The following is a 23,401-nucleotide window of genomic DNA, read 5'->3' as shown; positions in this document are numbered from 1 at the left end:
CCAAAGGTTTTCTACAGGGTTGAGATCTGGAGACTGGCTAGGCCACCTCAGGACCTTGAAATGCTTCGTACGAAGTCACTCCTTCGTTGCCCGGGCGGTGTGTTTGGGATCATTGTAATGCTGAAAGACCCAGCCAAGTTTCATCTTCAATGCCCTTGCTGATGGAAGGAGGTTTGCACTCAAAATCTCACGATACATGGCCCCATTCATTCTTTCCTGTACCCAGATCAGTTGTCCTGGTCCCTTTGCAGAGAAACAGCCCCAAAGCCTGATGTTGCCACCCCCGTGTTTCACAGTAGGTATGGTGTTCTTTGGATGCAACTCAGCATTCTCTCTCCTCCAAACATGACGAGTTGTGTTTCTACCAAACAGTTCTACTTTGGTTTCATCTGACCATATGACATTCTCCCAATCCTCTTCTGGATCATCCAAATGCTCTCTAACAAACCTCAGATAGGCCCGGACATGTACTGGCTTAAGCAGGGGCACACGTCTGGCACTGCATGATCTGAGTCCCTGGCGGTGTAGTGTTTTACTGATGGTAGCCTTTGTTACGTTGGTCCCAGCTCTCTGCAGGTCATTCACTAGGTCCCCCTGTGTGGTTCTGGGATTTTTGCTCACTGTTCTTGTGATCATTTTGACCCCATGGGGTGAGATCTGCGTGGCGCCCCAGATTGAGGGAGATTATCAGTGGTCTTGTATGTCTTCCATTTTATAATTATTGCTCCCACAGTTGATTTCTTCACACCAAGCTGCTTGCCTATTGCAGATTCAGTCTTCCCAGCCTGGTGCAGGTCTACAATTTTGTTTCTGGTGTCCTTCGACAGCTCTTTGGTCTTCACCATAGTGGAGTTTGGAGTGTGGCTGTTTGAGCTTGTGGAGAAGTGTCTTTTATACTGCTAACAAGTTCAAACAGGTGCCGTTAATACAGGTAATGAGTGGAGAACAGAGGAGCCTCTTAAAGAAGAAGTTACAGATCTGTGAGAGTCAGAAATCTTGCTTGTTTGTAGGTGACCAAATGCTTACTTTCCACCATAATTTGCAAAAAGATTATTTCCAAATCAGACAATGTGATTGTCTCAATTTGTTTTCACATTTTGTCTCTCATAGTTGATGATGTCAATTACAGGCCTCTCTCATCTTTTTAAGTGAGAGAATTAAGAGAATTTAAGTGGCACAATTTGTGACTGACTAAATACTTTTTTGCCCCACTGTATAATGGTTTTTAAAAAAATAAATCATAGAGTTCAGTAGTTTTCTGTGCAATGCACTGTATTTCATAATTACTGTCCTGCATCAGATTACAATGAACCTCATGAATGATAGGAAAAAGTATAATATTTTAAATGCATATATATTTTTCTTGTACATAACTGTGTGTATATTTTACCACTTGGTGTCACTGTTCTTCACAATCTTCTTTCATAAGTTAAAAGTAATACAAAGCATATCTTCTGTATGTCTTTAAAATCTTCTTTTAAATATATGAAAATATTTACAGTAAAAATAAAATTTGTCATCTTAGAAACTAAACTATGCCACTTAAAATACATGAATATGCAATTTGTCGAATTTTTAGAATGTCCTTATGAATGACTACAATATATGAGGTTTGCTCACTTTATATATTGTACTATCTCAGTTATAATTACTATCAAAAGTAGTGTTTGAATTAATAAGAGTACATTCCAGGTATGATTTTTGTCTCCCTCTGTATTTTAAACAGGTCCTGATTGTTCTTTGAATGTCCCCTCAATGGAATCATATTGGATTCTGCCTAATGTGAAGCCATTTAGTCCATCTGTGAGCAGGGCTTCCCATAAGGCAGTTCTTTATGGAAAGTTTATGTGGGTAATTGGTGGATATGCATTTAATTACAGTACCTTCCAGATGGTATTAAAGTAAGTTATTTCTTTTCTTAATTCTGTTTTAATTTTGTGTAAATTTGTTGAAATTTAATGAAAAGCATCCCTCTCTCCTACACGTGCCTTACTTTCTTTGGCTGCCTCATGGTGCACTTCACACCTTCCAGAAAGAGAGATGATTGAAAGTAAAGCGCTTAGATTAATGGACTAAATTGGGGCTGGCAGAAAGGGGGAATGAGGTGTTCCTTGGGATGACAGGACTGTCTTCTTTCATTTATATTTGGTTTACACACATGAATTAAAAATAAAAGCTTCAGAGCTCACTTAAATGATGCAAAATTCTGCAGGATTACCACTGGTCCTGTCTCTCCTTAAGGAAATAAAAATTGCAGAAATCCAGGGATTCATTCACAAAATAATTATGTAAATGTCCAGATATAGCAAGACTCATTTATTCCATTTTGAAGTTTGCCAGATTTTCTGATTCAGTCCTACTACGAATATCTGGAAGAAACTTCTGTGCATGTGCAAAAGTATTTTCATAGATATATGTCTATTTTACCTCTAAAATTCACTTCTTAGAATCTCACTGAAACAGGCCCGAGAAATAAAACTCTTACTCTCCATTTTCCACAAGGCAAGAAATTAACTTCTTTGGGAGCTACATTGTAGCTCTATTTTCTTAATTTTCAGATTATTATAAAGTGGCATTTCTTCCATCTGGATTTTATTTATAAAATTGCAGTATTCATTTTAATTTATGTCTTCATATTTTAGATTTCATTTTTCAAACTTTGTATACTTGATTAACAAATATCATAATTGTGCTGTGCTTAAAGTCTTGGTCCTTTTGGGAGGGATATTAAATATCCTTAATTTTAGTGAAAACCAACTTAGGTTTCTGGCATTGCCAATGCTTTCATACAATTGATGATATTTTTTGACACGGGTTTTATGAAAATGAACTGTCCCATAAAATAAATTTCTTCATCTTTCAGAAAATGCTCACTTCTTGATTAGCCATAAATTCACTGAGAAAAACACTCAATAAGATGGGTGTCAAACTCGTGGCGTCATGTTTCAGTCACATGACATGTGACATTTTTCCCTTTGTGGAGCTGGGGTGGGTGTGGCCTGCACATTACGCATCTGGCCAGCAGGATGTCAGTTTGATATCCCCGATTAATAATCAATTACAAATCTTGTTTGAAAATTTATTCATTTAAAAAAAGTGTTTCATTGGTTAAAAATATTGGTGGGATAAGGAAAAGTTGCAAAAATTAAATTCTAATTTATTATATTTATTGGATGTTATATGACATATCATGAAGAAACAGAAAATGATATTTTAATTTGTAAGCATGTATAAGTCTATAATTTCGCTTCTAGGTAATAAACTATTTGTTTACTTTTTAGCTATAATTTGGAAAGCAGCATTTGGAATGTGGTGCCTATATTGAAAGGACCCCTTCAGAGATATGGACATACTATTGCTTTATATCAGGTTTGTTTGTACATCAGAATTAAATTTGAAAGGTCTTCGGCCTCCTCCTCCTCCTCCTTTCATTGTAACTCATTCAGCTCAACTTATTCTTATAATGTTCTCTTTCTATACGACATAGTAACACTGTATTTTAGAACTCTGAATCAAGGATACCTTTTTTTCTCTTTTCATTTTAGCATAAATCACCATTCCATGAAATAACTGCATTTATGACACATTTTCTGACTTAAGTGGGCAATCCTGTATTTGATTACTAAAGAATAAGCCTCATTGGGCACAGAATAAGTTCTTTCTTCTCTCTTTCATTCCAATGCTGATAAAACATGCAAAATAAGAATGCAGTTGATAGTTCCTAAGATATAGAATACAAAGTGACTCTATCTTATTGGAGAGCAGATAGACATTGGGAGTAGGTAGTCCCATGACAGCCCCTCACCTCTGCGATATCCAGCCCCTTGAATTACACCTGGATGTCAGCCAACAATCAGTGCAGTCCTAGTAGAAGTCTTATTTTGAAGAACTTGGCATGTATGTCAATTATTGTGCAGCTTTATTTTGAAATTAATAAATTTCCTAGATGGGTAGCTCCCTTAATACGAATTTGAAGCATTCTGTTTATTTGCCACATACTTTAGTTGTATACTATTCTTGGTGCATTTAGCACCAAGTTTAACTCAAAATTCACTCAAAAGATTCCGAAATCTTTCAAAAGTCTGTTTCTTATTACATTTGCATGTTCTAAATTAATGAACTATAATAAGCTTTTTTAAAATGCCATTTTCCAATGGAAGAGAGGGAGTGGACAAGTGTGGGTATTCTCAAAGCTTGATTGGTCCAAAGACTGAGAGTAAACTTCTTAAATACCAGTACAGGGCTCTTCCCTTCAGGTTGTTTTCGGCCCCTTGCGCATTTACAAAGGTACTGGCGGCTTTGGTGGCTCATCTGCATTCCATTCCAGTGAGATTCCAATGTCACCTGGATGATGTCCTAGTCCAGGCGGGGTCCCTTCCTCAGGCAGTCTCAGATCTCCGACTCACGATTCGGAGTCTTCAATCTCTGGGGTTCTTGGTGAACTTCCTCAAGAGTCACCTCTCCTCTTCCATGCGCATTCTTCACCTAGGGACAGTCATAGACTCCATGTTGGGGGTGGTCCGTCTGTCCCAGGACCATCAGACGAGTCTGCGTCAGCTCGCAGAAAACATTCACAAAAGTCGGTTAGTTTCAGTCCTCACATTATCACAGTTATTACGCAAGATGGTCTCTTGTATAGGCATAGTCCCGTGGGCCAGACTCCACCTCCGGCCCCTTCAGTGGGAATGCATTCCTTTCCAGAGGGGGAGGATGAGCAACTCTCTTCGGACCCTCTGCCTCTCTGCGGGGGTCCGATCTTCCCTCAGGTGGTGGATCTCCCCGGCCATTCAACGGGGCTGCTCCTTCTGACCACGGATGTGAGTCTGTTCCATTGGGGGGGGGGGCTGGTGAGCTCTCGCTTGGCCCAGGGCAGGTGGACAGCTTCAGATCTCTGGCACAATATAAATTGGTTGGAACTGAAGGCAGCATGCCTAGCCTTGCAACACTTCTGGTCCTCGGTGGAGGGTTGTCACGTGCTGCTCCTGATGGACAATGTGGCCACCAAGGCCCACATAAATTGTCAGCGGGGGGGACACAGTCTCGGGCCCTCTGGCTAGAGGCCCTGAGGCTTGGCGCCTGGGCGGAGAGGCATCTGTTGTCTTTGGTGTCGGAATACATCTCCAGTCTATCCAATCACCAGGCGGATTGGTTGAGTCAGGTGACCCTGGACAATGGCGAGTGGCAACTCCACCCGTCCTTTTTTCGGGGGATCTGTCGGAGGTTTGGCACCCTCTAGTGGACCTCTTCTCAGCAGTAGCCCCGACCCTTTGGAACGAGCTCCCCGTGGAGATTCGTACCCTCTCCACCGTCCAGGCCTTCCGCACTGCCTTGAAGAACTGGCTCGCCCGTCAGGCCTGGGGATAAGGATTTCTACCCCGCCCGAATGTTGTATGCATGTTGCTCATTATTTTATTATGTGTTGTTGTCTCAATGTTGTATTTCCCCTTTCCCTGGTTTTCTGTGAGCCGCCCTGAGTCCCCTCAGGGAAAAGGGCGGCCTACAAATGCAAATAAAACCTCTAAAAACCTCTAAAAACCTCTTCGCCTCACTGGCAAATGCACAGCTGCCCCAATTCTTCACCCGGTTTCAGACCCCGTCTGTGGAGGGCACGGACACCCTTTGGAGCAGGTGGCCACCGGGCCTGCTCTACACCTTCCCTCCCATTTCCTTCATTCTGGGACCCTCAGGAAGGTGGTAGTGGAAAAGGATCTGGTCAGTGTCGTGGCCACTTATTGGACCAGAAGTCCAGCTGTCAGTGGCTCCATCTGACCACCTGGCTCTTGAACGGTGGCTCCTGAGGAGGGCTAACCTGTCCTCCGGGGTCATACGCACCATCGAGGCATCTAGGCGCCCGTCAACGACCCGGATTTATAACTTCACCTGGGCTGCCTTCATTAGGTAGTGCTCACCCATTGGCATTTCCCCTTCCAGGGCCACTATTCCCAACATCTTGGACTTTCTGCAGAAGGGCCTGGACAATGGGCTATTGCATAACACCCTGCGCCGTCAGGTGGCGGCTCTGTCTTTGGTATTGGGGGGTGGGGTCTTCCTCTCTCTCACATGTCCCCCTGATCAAGTGTTTTCTTAAGGGGGCAGCTAATCTCAGGCCTCCTCCTATACACAGTTTCCCCACTTGGGATCTCCCCCTAGTTCTCAAGGCCTTGACGGGGCCTCCGTTCGAGCCCCTACGATCTGTTCATCTGAGTTTCTTGTCCCTTAAGGTAGTGTTTCTGGTAGCAATTACCTCGGCCCAGCGTATTTCGGAGCTGGGGTTTATTTCTTCCAAGGATGACCTTTGCCACTTTCACCAGGATAGGGTGGTTCTTCGCCTTGACCCTACCTTCCCAAGGTGAACACTCCATTTCATAGGGTGCAGGAAATCGTCCTGCCCGATTTTTGCCTGGGCCCATCTAGTGATAGGGAGAGGCTCTGGCACCGTTTAGACGTTTGTTGCGCTTTTTGCATTTATCTCTGGCGAACCGCGAGGGTCCGCCAGTCTGAGGCCTTGTTTGTCTCGTTCCAACCTGGGACATTGTGGGCCAAGGTGTCTTCGGCTACCATCGGCTGTTGGCTCCAACAGGCTATCGTAGGGGCCTATGGGGCAGCGGAGCATCCTGTCTCGTCAGGAATAACAGCCCATTCCACTAGGAGTGCTGCGACCACGGCAGCTTGGGCCACTAGAGCTCCCTTAGAGCTCCCTTTGGGCAGCTACTTGGGCGTCATCGATGCCATTCATCTGTCATTATCGTCTGGATGCATTTGCCTCGGCGGATGCTTCCTTTGGTCGGAGGGTCCTACAGAGGGTGGCAGCTGATACTCCCCTTGGGCCATAGTTGTTGTTGTTTCCCCCCCTGGGACTAAGCTTGGGTATGTCCCACACGTGACCACTCCCTCTCTTCCACTGGAAAAAGAATGTTGGTCTTACCTGAACATGTCTTTTCAGGGGAAGAGAGGGAGTGGTCATGACCCGCCCTTCTTAGATGGTTTAGGCCAAGGGGAGGGCCGGGTGGTTCCCGGGGTTTTTGTTGTTGGTTGTGTTTGTTTTCAGTACCATTGTTCGCCTTCAAGGAAACTGGGCAAGAATAGAAGGAAGGAGTATTTAAGAAGTTTACTCTCAGTCTTTGGACCAATCAGACTTTGAGAATACCCACACGTGACCACTCCCTCTCTTCCCCTGAAAAGACACCTTCAGGTAAGACCAACCTTCTTTCTCAGTGATAAATATTTTCCTCTTGATTGCAATCGTTTTCAGCTTTGTGAGGTAGACCAGACAGGAAGCATGGCCACATGAGCTAATTCTACTTTGCAACAGTAGCAAATATCTGAAGGTCGGGTTTGTTCTCTGAATTTACGGGTTGGTTTCTGAACGTTTTGTTGCTAGGTTAGGTAACTTATTCAGCAAAATTCAAGAGTTCCCTTAAACTCTGCTGAAGATGTTACCTATCCTGGTAAAGAAATGTTTAGAAACCAACCTATAAGATCGGAAAATAAACCCTTACCCTCATTCTACTTTATTGTGAGGTTACATTATTAAGTCTTGCAAATATAAAAGTGCATTTCATCCCCATTCCCTTTGAAGTCCCAAAAATGGTTCCCTCTAAGCTGATCACATTCATGCTACAGTCTAAATTTCCTTTTCTTCTCCCTGTCTCTAGGTGATTCCCACATACTGTTATATTCATTCTGAATATGACATTTTTCCAAACCCCGATTCCTCTTTCAGTGTAAATGGAATGATTTGATCCCCACTGTCCACTTTTCCTGAAAACCTTATAATATTCTATCCAAAAATAACCCATATGTTTCCCCCTATTTATCATTGTAGAATTCTACCTCCTTTTAATAAAATCTCTCCATATATGGACAGTAAGCTAGTTGAGATTAACACCTTTCTGAGAGATCCATCTGTCTCCGGAACTCTTATTGGCCTTTAATGCAGATTAGTTTTCTGTGCATCATTAATGTCAATCAATGTACTATGAAAGGCTGAAGATAATTATATATAAAAATGATATGACTCTATTTAGTTGTTAAAGTAAAAATATAATCTTGATTTATACCGCTCTCATTGTATATATATTGGTGAATGATCTGAAGTTCTTTAAAAAAATTCCTGGTACTGTTGACAGTGTTGATCACCTGCTAGAAGAGAGGATGGTGGATACAAATAAGTATGCATATCAAATTGGCATTATTTTCAGCAAGTAGAATTAGTTCTGTCAGAACAGATAACACCATCTGTTTATTGTCCATATGGCAGCCTACTATGCTTCTTCCTAGCTATTAGGTATTAAATGCAGTTTTTCCATTGTTTGGATTCTTTTCATCACAGTTCTGTGTTGAAAATATAAACACTCTATTAGCATTGTCTGGATTTTCTTAAAAAAGAAAATAACATTTCCATTCTGTTTCTGAATGGAAGACATTGCAAAATAATCTAGACTCAAACAAAAAGCTGATTTTTAAAAAAATAAACTATTTTAAATGTTTTTCTAATCTGGTAAATTGAAATTTAGATTTAAATTATAACAATGTGCAAGAATAATTGGTTTAGATTGTTTAAAAACATTTAATATGGATTTAAAAGAATTGTTGCAGCAAACATAGTGTTTCTTTAAATTGGAAATTTTTTGGTAGTTGGAGACTGATGGTATGATTTCCAGTCATCTGCTACCCATCAACATAAAAGTCTAATGATGCACAGTTAGCACAGTTAGAAGGAAGAGAAAATTATCTAATCAATAATTTTGTCTGTTTATATTACTCTTTTGGCTCTGAACATGATTTGACCATATTTTTAAGAAACATGTTGGAACATGATTTTAAGAAGCAATGACGTCTGGAAAAATCCTGCAATTAGACTGTTAGTCCTAAGCCTTTTCAGATGTGTAAAGTAAAAGATGGTATAGAAAGGAAGTGTTATTTATTAAGATGCTCTTAACATAATTTTTACAGGTTTATAATTTACCCACCAATATTTTAAAAAGTAAAGTAATTGAATATATTCAATTGTAATGTACATAATATATTCAAGTTTTAATATGTTGAAGTGAAATGAAATTACAGGTAGTTCTCATTTTACAAACCAAATTGGAACAAGAATTCTGGCCCTAAGTGAAGTGGTTGTTGAGTAGGAAATCCTATGATTGCAACTATGATTTCCAACTGGAAAGAAATAATAATTTCATACCTTTGGATTTTGTTTTTCTCCTTAAACACTCCTCTTCCTTTAGGCATCTTTGAGTACAGAAAGACCTCGATTTACAACAGTTCTTTTAGTGACCATTTAGAGTTACAACACCAATGAAAAAAGTGACTTTTGTCTGTTTTTCACATTTGTGACTGTAGCAGCATCCCCATGGTCATGTGATCAAAATTCAGTTGCTTGGCAACTGACTCATTTATGAGGGTTGCAGTGTCCTATGGTCATGTGGTCCCTTATTGCAAACTTTTGACAAATCAATAGGGAAACTAGATTTACTTAACAACCGTGTTACTGACTTAACAACTGCAATGATTCATTTAAGAATTGTGGCAAGAACGATCGTAAAATGGGGCAAAATTCACTTTAAAAGTTTCACTTAGCAACATAAATGATGGCCTCAATTGTGATCATAAGTTAAGTACTACCTGTACCTGTTTACTGCCTCAGGTTGCCGCACAACTGCATTGTTTTCAAAGTTTAGAACAGCATACTGCTTATTTCCTTCTAATCCCTTCCTATCTCATCTTCCTCCTTTGCAAAGGAAAAAAAAACCCTGCACAGATTAAGGGATGCTGCAAAAGTAGTAAATGGTCCTACCTAAAGTTATTTTTCAGCACTGTTGTAACTTTGTAATTCAACTACCTTTTGCCTTTATATCTTACTACCATTTGGCATTGTAGAAATTGAACAGAAGTAGATGTCAGAACATGACTCTAAAGGAGTAATGTGAACATTTTAGAGTGACTTGTAAAGAACATCCATTTATGGGGTGCAAAACTTATTTTTAATTTACTGAAAGGTTTTGCAATGTTTGTAATATGCATTGAGGGAAGACAATTACCTCCACTCGACCAATTAGATCCCATAGATTAGGCCTCCTCCGAGTTCCATCAGCCGGTCAATGTTGACTGGCAACTACGTGGAGGAGAGCCTTCTCGGTGGCAGCTCCGACCCTATGGAACGAGCTCCCCGTGGAGATTCGTACCCTCACCACCCTCCAGACCTTCCGCATAGCCCTTAAAACCTGGCTGTCCCAACAGGCCTGGGGCTAAAGACCTCAACCCACCCGAATTGTATGAATGTTGTGCTTTTAATGATGTACTGTCTTATGTGTTTAATCTGTTTGTCCTCCCTTCCTTCCGAACTGTGAGCCGCCCTGAGTCCCCCCAGGGAAAAGGGCGGCATATAAATAAACTACCTAAACCTACCTAAACCTAAACCTAAACAATGTTATCAAAATACTAATGGCAATCATGTAATTTGAAGAAAACAAGGATTACTCTAGCTCTGGGAGAGTGGAGTTCTTGCCAGTTCAAAATGGCAGTAGTACACAGAAGATTGAAAATATCATAGAAAAAGAATCCTAGGACATAATGAAGCTAGGAATAATTTGTCTCAAAAAGTTCATTTGAGATATCTGATCATGCAATGTTCCTTTTTATAATTGGAATACAGGACAGTAGTCTAGTATTGTCTAAAAGTATTCAAGTAAAAAAATGGCCCACTATTCCTTACCCAAAAGTTATTCTGGGTAGGAACTGAACAGTAGTTGAAACTCAGCAACGGTTTCCCTAAGGTTAGGGAAAAAAGACTAGAAAAAAGTAGAATATTGAAATGTGGTATTATGCAGCTGCAGTAATAATACATTTACAGAACCAATAACCTTCTCTGAAATTCATACATATGAATTGCTAGAAAGTATTTACAATGGAAACTGCACAAAGAATTTGTTTGCAATTTTTGGTTATATGCTGAGTTTTTAAAAAGTAGTTAAATTATCACTACTCATTGGTTAATATACCTTGTCTTTAGTATAGTAAATTCTTGATGAAAAAAGGAAGGTTCTCCCTTTCCCTGAAAAAAAATCATGGAAATAAGATTCTGTAGTATAAGAATATAGTATAAACTAATATTATAAGCCTATGTTATTTCCAATGTGGAAAGAATGATACCACAGTTCAACATTTATATTCATGTTTTTTTGTATTTTTATCTGACGTTTAATTAATGATCATTTTCCCTTTTTTAAAAATAGGATGACATTTACATGTATGGAGGCAAAATTGAAACAAATACTGGTAACGTCACTGATGAACTATGGATTTTCAACATACCAAGTCAGATCTGGAGCCTTCGAATTCCAGCAATGCTTGTTCATGGCCAGCAATATGCAGTCGAGGGTCACTCCGCACACATAGTGGAACTTGACAGCAGGGATGTTATCATGCTTGTAATTTTTGGTTACTCTGTAATATATGGATATACAAGCAGCATTCAAGAGTATTATATCAGTAAGTTGCCTTTTCATTTTTTTAATTGCTTTTTTCTAAAAAGCTCAGGACGTGAACCTCTGAGACAAGGGAGAATAAGGAATGAACTGTACTTATACCTACTATCTGATATTTTTTTAACCTATCATAGATGGGCATCATTCAGTTTGTATAGGAATTCTAGTATAGGAAATACAGTAATGAGAGTTTTAAATCCTCCTCTTCTATTAATATGCAGTTCTTATTTTTTTTATATGCATTAACCAAAAATTTAATTTTAATACAATGGTATTAATTACATGGTAACAGCTATACTAACTTGAAAAAAAAAGAAAAAAGGGATAAACTACCATATAGGAAACACCTGTTTTAAATCAAATTGGAAAAAAAAACAATTGCAATATTGTAAACAAAAAAGTTGTTAAATATTTTTATATTCAACAGTACTAATTCCAATTTTCTAAGGAAATTGCTGCCACAGAATTCCTTAGTTTCATTTGAAGTATTACAGTTGGATTTGGTTTTGTATGCTGGTTTATATAATTTTGTATTGAGAGGGAAAGAAAAAAACAGTAATTTAAACATGGTCTAATATCAATTTCCTTTTCTGACCAACTTTCCTGCAAGTATCAGTGGGGGAAGTACTATTAGCAAGTAACAGATGACAGTTGCTTGATTTGCAGCATATTAAAGTTTAATAAATACATTCTGATGTATGGATGAACTTTATTTCTGTTTGTTTTTGGATCATAGGACAAAGTTGCATTTTTTATATATTTTAAACAATTACACATAACTAAGTGTGATGTACAGTACTGTGCAAAGGTTGTAGGCAAGTGTGCAAAAATGCTGTAAACAAAGAATGCTTTCAGAAATATAAGTAATGATTGTTTATTTTTGTCAATGTTCAAAATGCAAAGAGAACGAACAAAAGAAAAATCTAAATCAAATCAATATTTGGTGTGACCACCCTTTGCATTCAAAACAGCAGCAATTCTTCTAGGTACACTTGCACACAGTTTTTGAAGGAACTCAGCTGGTAGGTTGTTCCAAACATCTTGGAGAACTAACCACAGATCTTCTGTGGATGTAGCTTTCTCACATCCTTCTGTCTCTTCATGTAATCCCAGACACACTTGATGATGTTGAGATCAGGGCTCTGTGGGGACCATGCCATCACTTTCAGTATTTCTTGTTCTTCTTTACGCTGAAGATAGTTCTTAATGACTTTGGCTGTATGCTTGGGGTCATTGTCCTGCTGCAGAATAAATTTGGGCCAATCATATGCCTTCCTGATGTTATTGCATGATGGATAAGTATCTGCCTGTATTTCTCAGCATTGAGAACACCATTAATCCTGACCAAATCTCCAACTCCATTTGCAGAAATGCAGCCCCAAACGTTCAAGGAACCTCCACCATGCTTCACTGTTGCCTGCAGACACTCATTATTGTACCGCTCTCCAGCCCTTCGACGAACAAACTGCCTTCTGCTGCAGCCAAATATTTCAAATTTTGACTCATAAGTCCAGAGCACCTGCTGCCATTTTTCTGCACCCCAGTTCCTATGTTTTTGTGCATACTTTAGTCGCTTGGTCTTGTTCCCACGTCGGAGGTATGGTTTTTTGGCTGCAACTCTTCCATGAAGACCACTTCTGGCCAGACTTCTCTGGACAGTAGATGGGTGTACCTGGGTTCCACTGGTTTCTGCCAGTTCTGAGCTGATGGCACTGCTGGACATCTTCCAATTTTGAAGAATAATAAGCTTGATGTGTCTTTCATCTGCTGCACTAAGTTTCCTTGGCCTACCACTGCGTCTACGATCCTCAATGTTGCCTGTTTCTTTGAGCTTCTTCAAAAGAGCTTGAACAGCACATCTTGAAACCCCAGTCTGCTTTGAAATCTTTGTCTGGGAGAGGCCTTGTTGATGCAGTATAACTACCTTGTGTCTTGTTGCTGTGCTCAATCTTGCCATGACATGAAATTGTCGTTCACAACCTCACCTTGGTAGCAGAGTTTGGCTGTTTCTCACCCAGTTTTAAGCCTCCTACACAGCTGTTTCTGTTTCAATTCATGACTGGGTTTCAACCTACGTGTGATCATTAGCACCTGTTTGGTATAATTGGTTGATCATACACCTGACTATAATCCTGCAAAATCCCTGACTTTGTGCAAGTGTACCTTTGAGAATTGATGCTGTTTTGAAGGCAAAGGGTGGTCACACCAAATATTGATTTGATTTAGATTTTTATTTTGTTCGCTCACTTTGCATTTTGAAAAGTGACAAAAATAAACAATCATTATTTATATGTCTGAAAGCATTCTTTGTTTACAGCATTTTTTCTTGCCTGCCTACAACTTTTGCACGGAACTATAGATGTAGATGTTAATTTTGGAAGTTACATGAAAGGGCTATCTTTGATGTAAATTGAAGTAGCTTCTCACAAAATAGCTTAGAATTAATCTCTGTGAGTAATGTACAGGCAGACACTTTCAGAATGACAATTGTGGGGAAAAAACCACCTCAGAATAGCTGCCTTAAAAGTAAGTACCGTATTTTTTCGGAGTATAAGATGCACTGGAGTATAAGACGCACCAAGGTTTTTTAAGAGGCAAATTAAAAAATTTGCAAAAATGGGCCTGTTTCCCTCCTAAAAAGGTCCTAAAAAGGCATAATTGCTCCGGGGTTGTGTGCCCCCAAAATGAGCAAAAAAAGGTTTTGTTTTTTGTAAAAACGGGCCTGTCTTTTGTAAAAACAAATTGCATTCATATCCTTTAGGAGGCTGGGGGCTGGGGAGGGGCAAAATTGAGCAAAAAATGGTCCGTTTTTCATTCATTTCTGCCTTCCCCAGCACCCAGGAGCTCTCTGAAAGCCTTTTAAAGGCTCTGCATGGCCATTTTGCTGAAGGGTATACCATCCAGATTTTCAGACTCTTTTTTGAGGGAAAAAGGGCCGCCTTATACTCCGAAAAATACAGTACTATGCAATACATGGAAAATCCTGCATTCAATCTGTTTTTTGGAAAGAGATGCTTAATATTACTAACATTAACATACTTGATTCCACCTCCTTAATTTTCAAAGAAATAATTCAGTTTTTACCACCCTTAATATCATTTAAATGTATTTTTGAAGATATAAATTGTGCTTTTATGAATAATTAATAATAATAGTGTACAATTTTGAACTCCGCAGTTTCATTACAATCCAGCAGGATGCACTACTGTTCCAATTTTGTTCACTTCTGAGCTAAAAAGAGTCAGTAATTTACTGGGTTTTTTTTCTAGACAACATTTTTTGTTGTAACAATACTGAAATGAATTCTTCTGTATTATATAATGCAGATATAAAGAATTGTATTTTTTTATAAAGTTCTGTGGTATTTATTATTTTTTAAAGTTGTTCATAGGACACTTTCAAGTCTAATTGATAGCTGCAGTATTTATTCCAATGAGTCATATATGATTCATTTTTAAGTAAGCAGGATTATGACAATAGCCAGTACCAATAAGCATAATTTAAACTTCAGTTATTATCTTTTTATAACAATTAAATGGACTAAATACTAGTAATTGTCTATTCATTAGCCGGATTGTCTGCAGTCATTGCCTGAATGCTGTAGTGTGCTAATTTTAGAAATAAGAATAATGAACAGCAATAAGTGCATTATGCAGTTTATAGTTAAGCTGAGACAAAAAAAAATGATCTAACAATGTAAGTTATTGGAAAAAAGCAACATCAGAAGAAACTAAAGTTTTATATAATTGAATATCTTGCTTCTCCCCTGGCCAAATTAGATGCCTTTGGAATGCCCATAAACATACCATGATAACTTTCTTCTAGTGTTGTTCTTCTAGCATCTGTTATTCACATGGGTATTATCTCTGAATATGAAGATTCGCTTTGTCCCTCAAGAATAACATCCACAATATGTATTTATTATGCTTTTAAGAGACAAGCTGTATATTAGGTTAAAGACATAGACTGCAGCCATGAATCTATCCATCTTTTTCTTGTTAGCGTATGTGAGAAAGTAAGTGAAAATGTGATATTTGCACGAGATGCTTATCTGTGCAAAGAGATTATGCCTTCTCAGCTACGGTTTTAAGATAATTCCCCTATCTCCAATTTATGGAACTGAAAAAAGAGTCTCTAGTCATGCCCATAGTGGTAAATTGAGGAAATGATTGATTACACTATAGCTGGGAAAGGAAGCCTTAAAACATTGTGGAAATAACAACTGATTTCTTAGTTATTAAAAGAAAAAAACCACAAAAACTTCTTGCTGCACTTTTAATATAATACCCACGTGGGCAACTTGCAGCTCCTTCTTATTTTATTTTTATAGGTCTTATAGCCCATCCAACTATGAATACTAAAAACTGATAGCATTGTTTGCAGTGATTTTCAGGTGTAGTATAAGCCCTTAGGAATATTTTTGAGATAATGTTTGCTGTGTTGATCTTGATGAATTGTATTATTAATATAAAAATATTATGCACAAAGTCTACTGTTAATACTAGTGAGATGTATAATTTCCAATAATGTTAATATTAGATACATTTTTTGTGAGTACAAGTCTAACATTCCCACTGGAATTCTGTACTTGAAAAAGTCAAGAACAAATATTGGACCATTAATTCTTCCATGCCAGAGAGAGTTGAACTCAAAGGCTGAAGATATAAGTTTTTAATGTGCTACTACTCAACTTTATTATCTCTCTGTTGTTCATTAATGCAATGTGGCTTTTTTCAGGCTTTGGGGTGAGCTTGTAAAAAATACTTAACAAAACTATTAGTTAAAAATAATATAGCTCTTAAAACAATAGGATCTTCTCAAGCTCATACAGAAACCTGAGAAAAGTTGGACTGCTTTAATGAATAGTAGAGGTCTTCATTCACATACAATGTGAAGTGCTTCTAAATCACTTTCAGATCAGGCATAGTTCTAATTTTCATTGCTAAATACTGAAAAAATAAGAACACTGTGAGAATCATGCCACAAGTAACTTGTTATTGTGGTACTATAGTGTTCATTAATAGTTAACATTGTTAAAATTATATTGCTAAGTATAGTGTCCTTGGATGAATTCCAAGCAGCATTATATGGAAGATACATGGTTGGCTAAATTAACTTCTGCTTCATTTAACAACAGAAATAAAAATATCATTGTCTACTGAATAGCTTATTACTAGGGCTAAAGTTGAAATTTAGGACTTGATTCTGCTTTATAACTTCTTTAAAAATATTATAGAACATATGTATTAGTAAACAATTTATAAAATAGATTCTACTCCAAAGCACATTCTAATAAATTTCAGTTCATGGCTTTAAACTATTAATAGTGGCAAAAAATTGCATAGTTAGCAGTTATTATTATTCAGGATTATTGTCAACTGTGTATATTTCTTTACAATGATAATAGATTGTCAGCATCAAATATTAATCACACTAATACAGGAAAGTAGAGTTTGACATTTAAGAATTGTGGCTAAGAGTTTTTTTTATTACCAGTGCCAGTGGATCTTTTTGTAAGTATTCATTTGTTTTACAAAGGTTTAGTTTGCAGAATCTTGTCTCTACTTTGTAGTTTATTTTTTTGAGATTGATCATTTTTATGTTTCATTTTATTTCTGTAGTTTTATTCCATTAAGGTTTAATGCATTTTGTACGATGTTTTCCTGAATTCCTGAACAGGATTTATCTTTAGACCTACAGCAGTTGGATGATTTTAAACTTTAAAATTCCAGATGGTGACTCTAAGTACAAACTGAGTTTTGGAACAAAGCAACAAAGAAAGCGGATTGGAAAACTCTGAATAGTAATAGATATTGTTTTTGTATGATAGTTTGACCCTGTTAAGAAAATAAAAATCTTTGAACAGTAGTCATGCTCTTAATTTTAAATCCTGCTGTTATTGTGTTATGGTTTTGAACTGGAAGTTCTACCACATCTTAATAGTATAACTTTGTATTTTTTCTTTCATAAAATTATTTGAGTTTTATACTGCGTTAATTGCTCTTAACAGTTGAATATTTCCCAAGTCAAATAGAATAAAGAATTAAAATCAATAATTCAATAAAGAATACATTGTTGTACAAATAAAAAAAAGTATCCTCATACAACATTCATTCATGGCATTATGTATCTCTCGATAGATTAGCCCTACACAGATTTTCCTGAATAATCAGATTTTCTTTCTAGAACATCATGAGCGGTGAGACCATCCTTGCCTCCAGGGATTAGATATTCCATAAGTAGAAACTTCCAAAGAGTATATATATTTAGATAATCCTGCCAGATGTACCAATGAATAGAGATTCTTATTAGGCTTTTGTTTTTGTTACATATATCCTAAACTATGTAAGGCTTAAGCATGCTGAATTGCAGTTGTAATCCAGATAGTAAGCAATGCAACTCCTGTAGAAATAATATGGCATGACACTTACAGGTCTGATCCATGGATACACAAATAACCCTATTTGTACCAACTGTTGTTTATTATATCCCACGATGTTAAGGAGCTGGCAGATGTGACTTATCATAATCTTTGAGAAATCCTAGAAGTGCCGTAAAGTTGAAGAAGAGCTAATGTTTTGGGGTCTTTAGGAAAACAGGAGAAAAGTGGACTCAGTCAACTGCAGACCAATCAGATTGGCATAATTATTTGGGAAACTCCTAGAAAGGCAGAAAGAATCTTTAATTTCCTGGTAGACAATTAACAGAGTTGGAAGATTAGCCAACAGGATGCTACATATTCTGAAAACACCAATGATACCTTTGGCTGTATCGATAGATTTTTTTTTTTTGAAATCATGGAAGGTGATAGTTGTGCTATGCTATACCGGTCAGACTGCTCTTCCAGTTTTTGTTAATATTTTACAAAAAAGGGTTCTGGAAAGATCAGAAACAAGACTAAGAGATAGTGAGAGACTTGGAGGCAACGTTCTATGAATAAGGATTAAAGGAACTGAGATTGTTTATCTTAAAGAAGACTAAACTAGAAGAGAGTTAACAGTCCCCAATACTTGAAGGCAGTAAAAAATGATGAATGGAAGCTTCGCAGACAGACAATTGTAAATAAAGATTAATTTCCTGCCCACAAGAGCTATTAAACGGTGGAACAATCTGCCTTTTAGAGTCATGGGTTCTCCTTCATTGGAACATCAAGTAAAGTAAGACAGTTATTTGTCTAGATTGTCTTTGGATTCCTACAATGGGCAATTATTTGATAGTAAACCTCCAGATCCCTTCCAGTCCTCTGGTTTTGTAAAAGCCCTTGGTTTCAATAGTGGCATTAATCTTCTTATTACTCTTGATTTCCAAACACCAATTCAGGTAAAGCAAGATCCATGTACTTTAAACAGATTTAATTCAACATGGGAAAACAATATACACAATAATACAATTACCACTTTGATTTATATACCCTACAAGGATGAAACTGAAGAAGAGTTGTGGAGTATCTTGTAAAAATAAATTAAACTTAAGCACCCTTACATTTCTCTAATTTATTTTTTCTTTGAGACATTTTGGTGAAGTTTCCATGGGAATGCAGAGGGAACCATATTACTTTCATAAGAGGAATGGTGGGAGCAGTGTTTGTTTAAAGCCAATACAGCTCTTATTTTCTTTTTAATCTACAGAAGTTTTTGACAATGAGAGCAGACACCATATGGTTACTAATTGAAAGAAGTCTATGCGTAGAAATTGTTTTTCAAAATTTTCTAAAGATACTAAAACACTGTTTCTTTTGCTAAAGAAAAGTAATAATATTCTATGTATTTTTCCGAGACTCACACTGAGACTGTTACAGAATGTATGTAGTCTTATTAAAACTAAGAAAAATAAATTTTCTAGTGGATTTGTCCAGAAACACTTTATGGTGCAAGTTAATAAAAACATGCATATAGTTCTCCTACTGAGAACTTCAAAGATTCTTAGATGGTCCATGAATGCCATTGTATTAACAATAGTCAGAGAAGGTGAAAGAAAGCTCATTTGCTTTAGCATGATACCCAAAGGTGCTTGATGTTTGAAGAACAGTAAACACATTTTTGAAGTGTATATTAAGTGTATTTAGCTGAAAAAGTTAGCAGTGCCTTTATTTTTTAATCTGACTGAAAAATAAATTAGGTGATTAGTTTGTCATAGGACACAAAATATCAATGATCATTATTTATTGCACAAAACAAAAAGAGAGGACAACAGTGATGATAAAGATGGATTGTATGTTTGATATTTCTTTACATAGATTCCTAGATTTGTTTACATAGAATTGAAGCTGGAAAAGTTTCAATATTAGTTTCTTTTTCTAATTATAAAGAGCACATACACTTAGTAAATAAACATATTAAGACACAGTAAAATTTATGATTTTTCTTGTTTTAAAAACTACCATGGCTGATTTGGACAGCGGATTAGGCCAGAACCCCCCCCCCCCCCCCCCAAATCACAATATGGCTTATGCATACATATCATGACATGCATTTTTTGGTAATGACATCTTATCTGTCTAGATTCAGTTGTAGTTTTGTTCCATATAGTATCAACCATGTGAACTGTCAAGTTTCCTCTTTCTACTGTGTTCAAAATGCGCACGCGCATGCACAAACACACACACACACACACACATAGTAAAAATGACAATAAAAGTTATCTCTATCTCCATCATCTCCATCTCCATTTTATCCCATCCCATCCTAGATGCCTTATATTGTAATGCTTGGTTTAGATTTTGTTCACTGACTCACCCTCAAATTATGTGCAAACTTGTCAAAGTGCCTAAACATTTTGTCAGGATTATATTAGATTTTCTCCATGAGATTTATTGAAACATTCCAACAGTAGAACATGTATTGATTATTAATTTGATAATGGATATCAATGATATATCATTGATTTATTTGATATAATTTTGAAATGGGTATGCAATTTGAATTGATTGAATTATTAGGAGATCATATTAAGGATATCATTTTTAAGACACTTCATATTCTGTTCATAATTTTGATATTGTATATACTTTTGTACATCAACATTCAACAAATTTGATTTAACTTTGGGAATAAAATATAAACAATAACATAAAATGTATTTCTTGCTTTCTAAGCATGTTGATTATAATATAGGAATTAGTAAATTAGGAATGCATTTATATTACATTTACATTAATAATTATTCTGTTATATTTTAGGATCAAATTCTTGGCTTGTACCAGAAACAAAAGGAGCAATAGTACAAGGTGGATATGGCCATACCAGTGTCTATGATGATACAACAAAGTCTGTATATGTTCATGGAGGCTACAAAGCATTGCCCAGTAATAAATATGGATTGGTTGATGATCTTTACAAATATGAAGTTAATACTAGAACATGGTAAATCTTTTTAATATATGTATGAATATGTGTGTATGTATATTTATAGTATATCACTGGTGGGTTCCTACTGGTTCGGAATGGTTCAGCCAAACCGGTAGTGGTTTAGTGGCCTGGGTCGCTTGGACCAGCAATGACCCAGGCCTGCCATGCCCCCGAACTGGTTCTCTGGGGGGGCGCCATAGGAGCCACCATCTTGTTTTTTGCTTCTGTGCATGCACAGAACAATTTTTATTGTAGGGACTGCCGGAACTCACCCCTGTAGTATATGTATACTCATACATTTTATTAACTGATTAACAAATGAATGCTATTCATTATGTGAATGCTTAAGTTTGATACTGAAATGATTTTTTTTGCTTTGTTTTTACTCAGTAAAGAAAACAATAGTATTCTAGCAATAGGATTCAACCTGTTTTCTTTTCTGAGATAATAGTTGATATTGCTAAATATTTTGAATATTGTTAAACATCAACTCTAATATCCTCAATGTTATCACTCTGTCCAGAGGATCAGAGATTTCATATATATGTATTAATAGAAACAAAATCATTCTACAGTATAGAACTTAATATCCCCCGATCTCTTGGACAGAACTGTGGGAAATATTAGTTCACATAGGGTAGATATATTGAGGAGTATAGAAAACAGTGAACAGAGAATCATCTTTGATCAATTTGATCAAGAAGTTTTTACTAAAATATCAGGCTTCATGTATAATGTATAAACCAAATTAAAAACATGGATTCTTTGTGATTTACTATAATTTTAAAGGGGTAATTCATCTGGATTAGCATGATACCACCATAAAAAAGTAAGCTATAAAAGACTCATTCACACTGTTATAACTGGAGGATAGAAGATTACTAACAATATTCATTAAGAAAATTTAGAATAGTCATTATTTGAAAGTAGCATAGGCAGAGAAGATCCATTGCTACTGCAGGTGGTTTTAAGGCCTTAAGGTCCTCTATATGTTCGCTCAGGGGTGGTATCAGAAAAATTATCAAATATCACCATCAAAATTGATGGTGATGAATTCAGATGTGTAAATGTTCCTGTAAAAAGTTCTTAAAATTAGAGAGAAAATATTAGATTTGCAAAAAAGTCACATAAATGAAATTTCATATTTTATTTCATATTTTAATATAAATGTATTATATGTTATATTTTAACTCTAAAAGTCCCCAGGATAATAAGATTTTTTTTTTAAAAGGGTGAATAGTTTCATGTTTCTTTCTTGGCCTCTTTCAATACTATTCATAATATAATTCTTGAAATTTGTTTTGTGTATTTAAATAGATGTGATTGCTAGTACTGTGGCTAAACAAATATTGTTTACTTTATAGTTATTCCACACAAATTACCTTGACTCCCCTTAATACCTTACATACACCATTTTTTCAACAGGACAATTTTAAAAGAAAGTGGCTTTGCAAGATATCTCCACTCGGCTGTTTTGATGAATGGAGCAATGTTAATTTTTGGTGGAAACACTCATAATGATACTTCATTAAGTAATGGTGCGAAGTGTTTTTCTGCGGATTTCCTGGCCTATGACATTGGTAGGTATAATAGTAAATGTTTGAAAGTTTGGAACTCCGAATTTAATATATACTACATAGTATATAATTTATGTAACTATAAAAACATATACAATAACCTGCTCTATAAATGTTCTTCATATATATGAATATCTATAACCATATTTTTATTATAATACAAGCCACATTTTTATCATTTCAATTCTCGAGTTTGATCAGTAGATAGAAAATTGAGATGCCTCTGACAGCAAATTTCTTTCTACAATATTCAAAGTTCAAGGGTCTTGATTTAGTTTATATTTATTTATTTATTTTACATCGCTGAACTCTCAAAGATCCTGTACAGTTCACAGATAAAAGGAGACAGAGGACAATAATACAATCCTAAGAACAAAGAACAAAAGATGGCATCAGAGCAAGTCCACAATAATGAAAAGGCAATTTCAGGCCCTGTGTCAGAGGGATGAGTGAACAGCCTTTTTGGTCCTCCATTTTAAACATATCATTCTTAATATAATAATAATTTCCTAAATTTAGGCATTAAAAAGTCAGAATGAATTTACATATTTAAACAAAGTTATCTTTGTAATACCACTTGAACACATTTATACAACAAACAAAAATGGGGTAAGAAAGGGACTATACACTGTTGTCTTGTTAGTTTTACATTTCCCAACATAGTAATGTTAAAAGCTTTTAAAAATATTCTCCAGTTGTTTTCGAGGAAAAAAAAATTACTAGATCTCCAATACTCATAGAGGGAATTCTTTTTATATTTCATATGTCCTAGTTTAATAGACAGTTAGGATTTCATGTGATTGAAGACATAGCAATATGTGATAAAAATAATAACTTTTCTGAAATTATGACAAATAGGAGATATATATTCTTCAATGCTTCTCACCCTATATATAACCCCCACAAAATGTGCAATATTAAACTAATACATTTATTTCTTTTAATGGTATAAATTATATTAGTAGTTATACCAATGACTACAATT

The 23,401-nt window shown here is 36.4% G+C and overlaps 1 protein-coding gene across 2 annotated transcripts in view; it reads left to right on the top strand.

Moving 5' to 3' along the window:
- ATRNL1 (attractin like 1) overlaps nt 1-23,401 on the top strand; it is a 520,320-nt gene that overhangs the window by 62,005 nt on the left and 434,914 nt on the right. For both annotated transcript variants that reach the window (XM_032225338.1, XM_032225339.1), the window contains exons 6-10: nt 1,727-1,901; nt 3,282-3,369; nt 11,241-11,496; nt 20,671-20,854; nt 22,265-22,419. In XM_032225338.1, coding sequence (XP_032081229.1) covers nt 1,727-1,901; nt 3,282-3,369; nt 11,241-11,496; nt 20,671-20,854; nt 22,265-22,419 — 858 coding nt within the window. The remainder of the gene's footprint in view (nt 1-1,726; nt 1,902-3,281; nt 3,370-11,240; nt 11,497-20,670; nt 20,855-22,264; nt 22,420-23,401) is intronic.

Source organism: Thamnophis elegans, chromosome 10 (assembly GCF_009769535.1).
Source record: "Thamnophis elegans isolate rThaEle1 chromosome 10, rThaEle1.pri, whole genome shotgun sequence".
Taxonomy (NCBI): domain Eukaryota; kingdom Metazoa; phylum Chordata; class Lepidosauria; order Squamata; family Colubridae; genus Thamnophis; species Thamnophis elegans.
The sequence above is the reverse complement of the archived record's forward strand: the minus strand, read 5'-3'. Positions and strand labels throughout refer to the sequence as shown.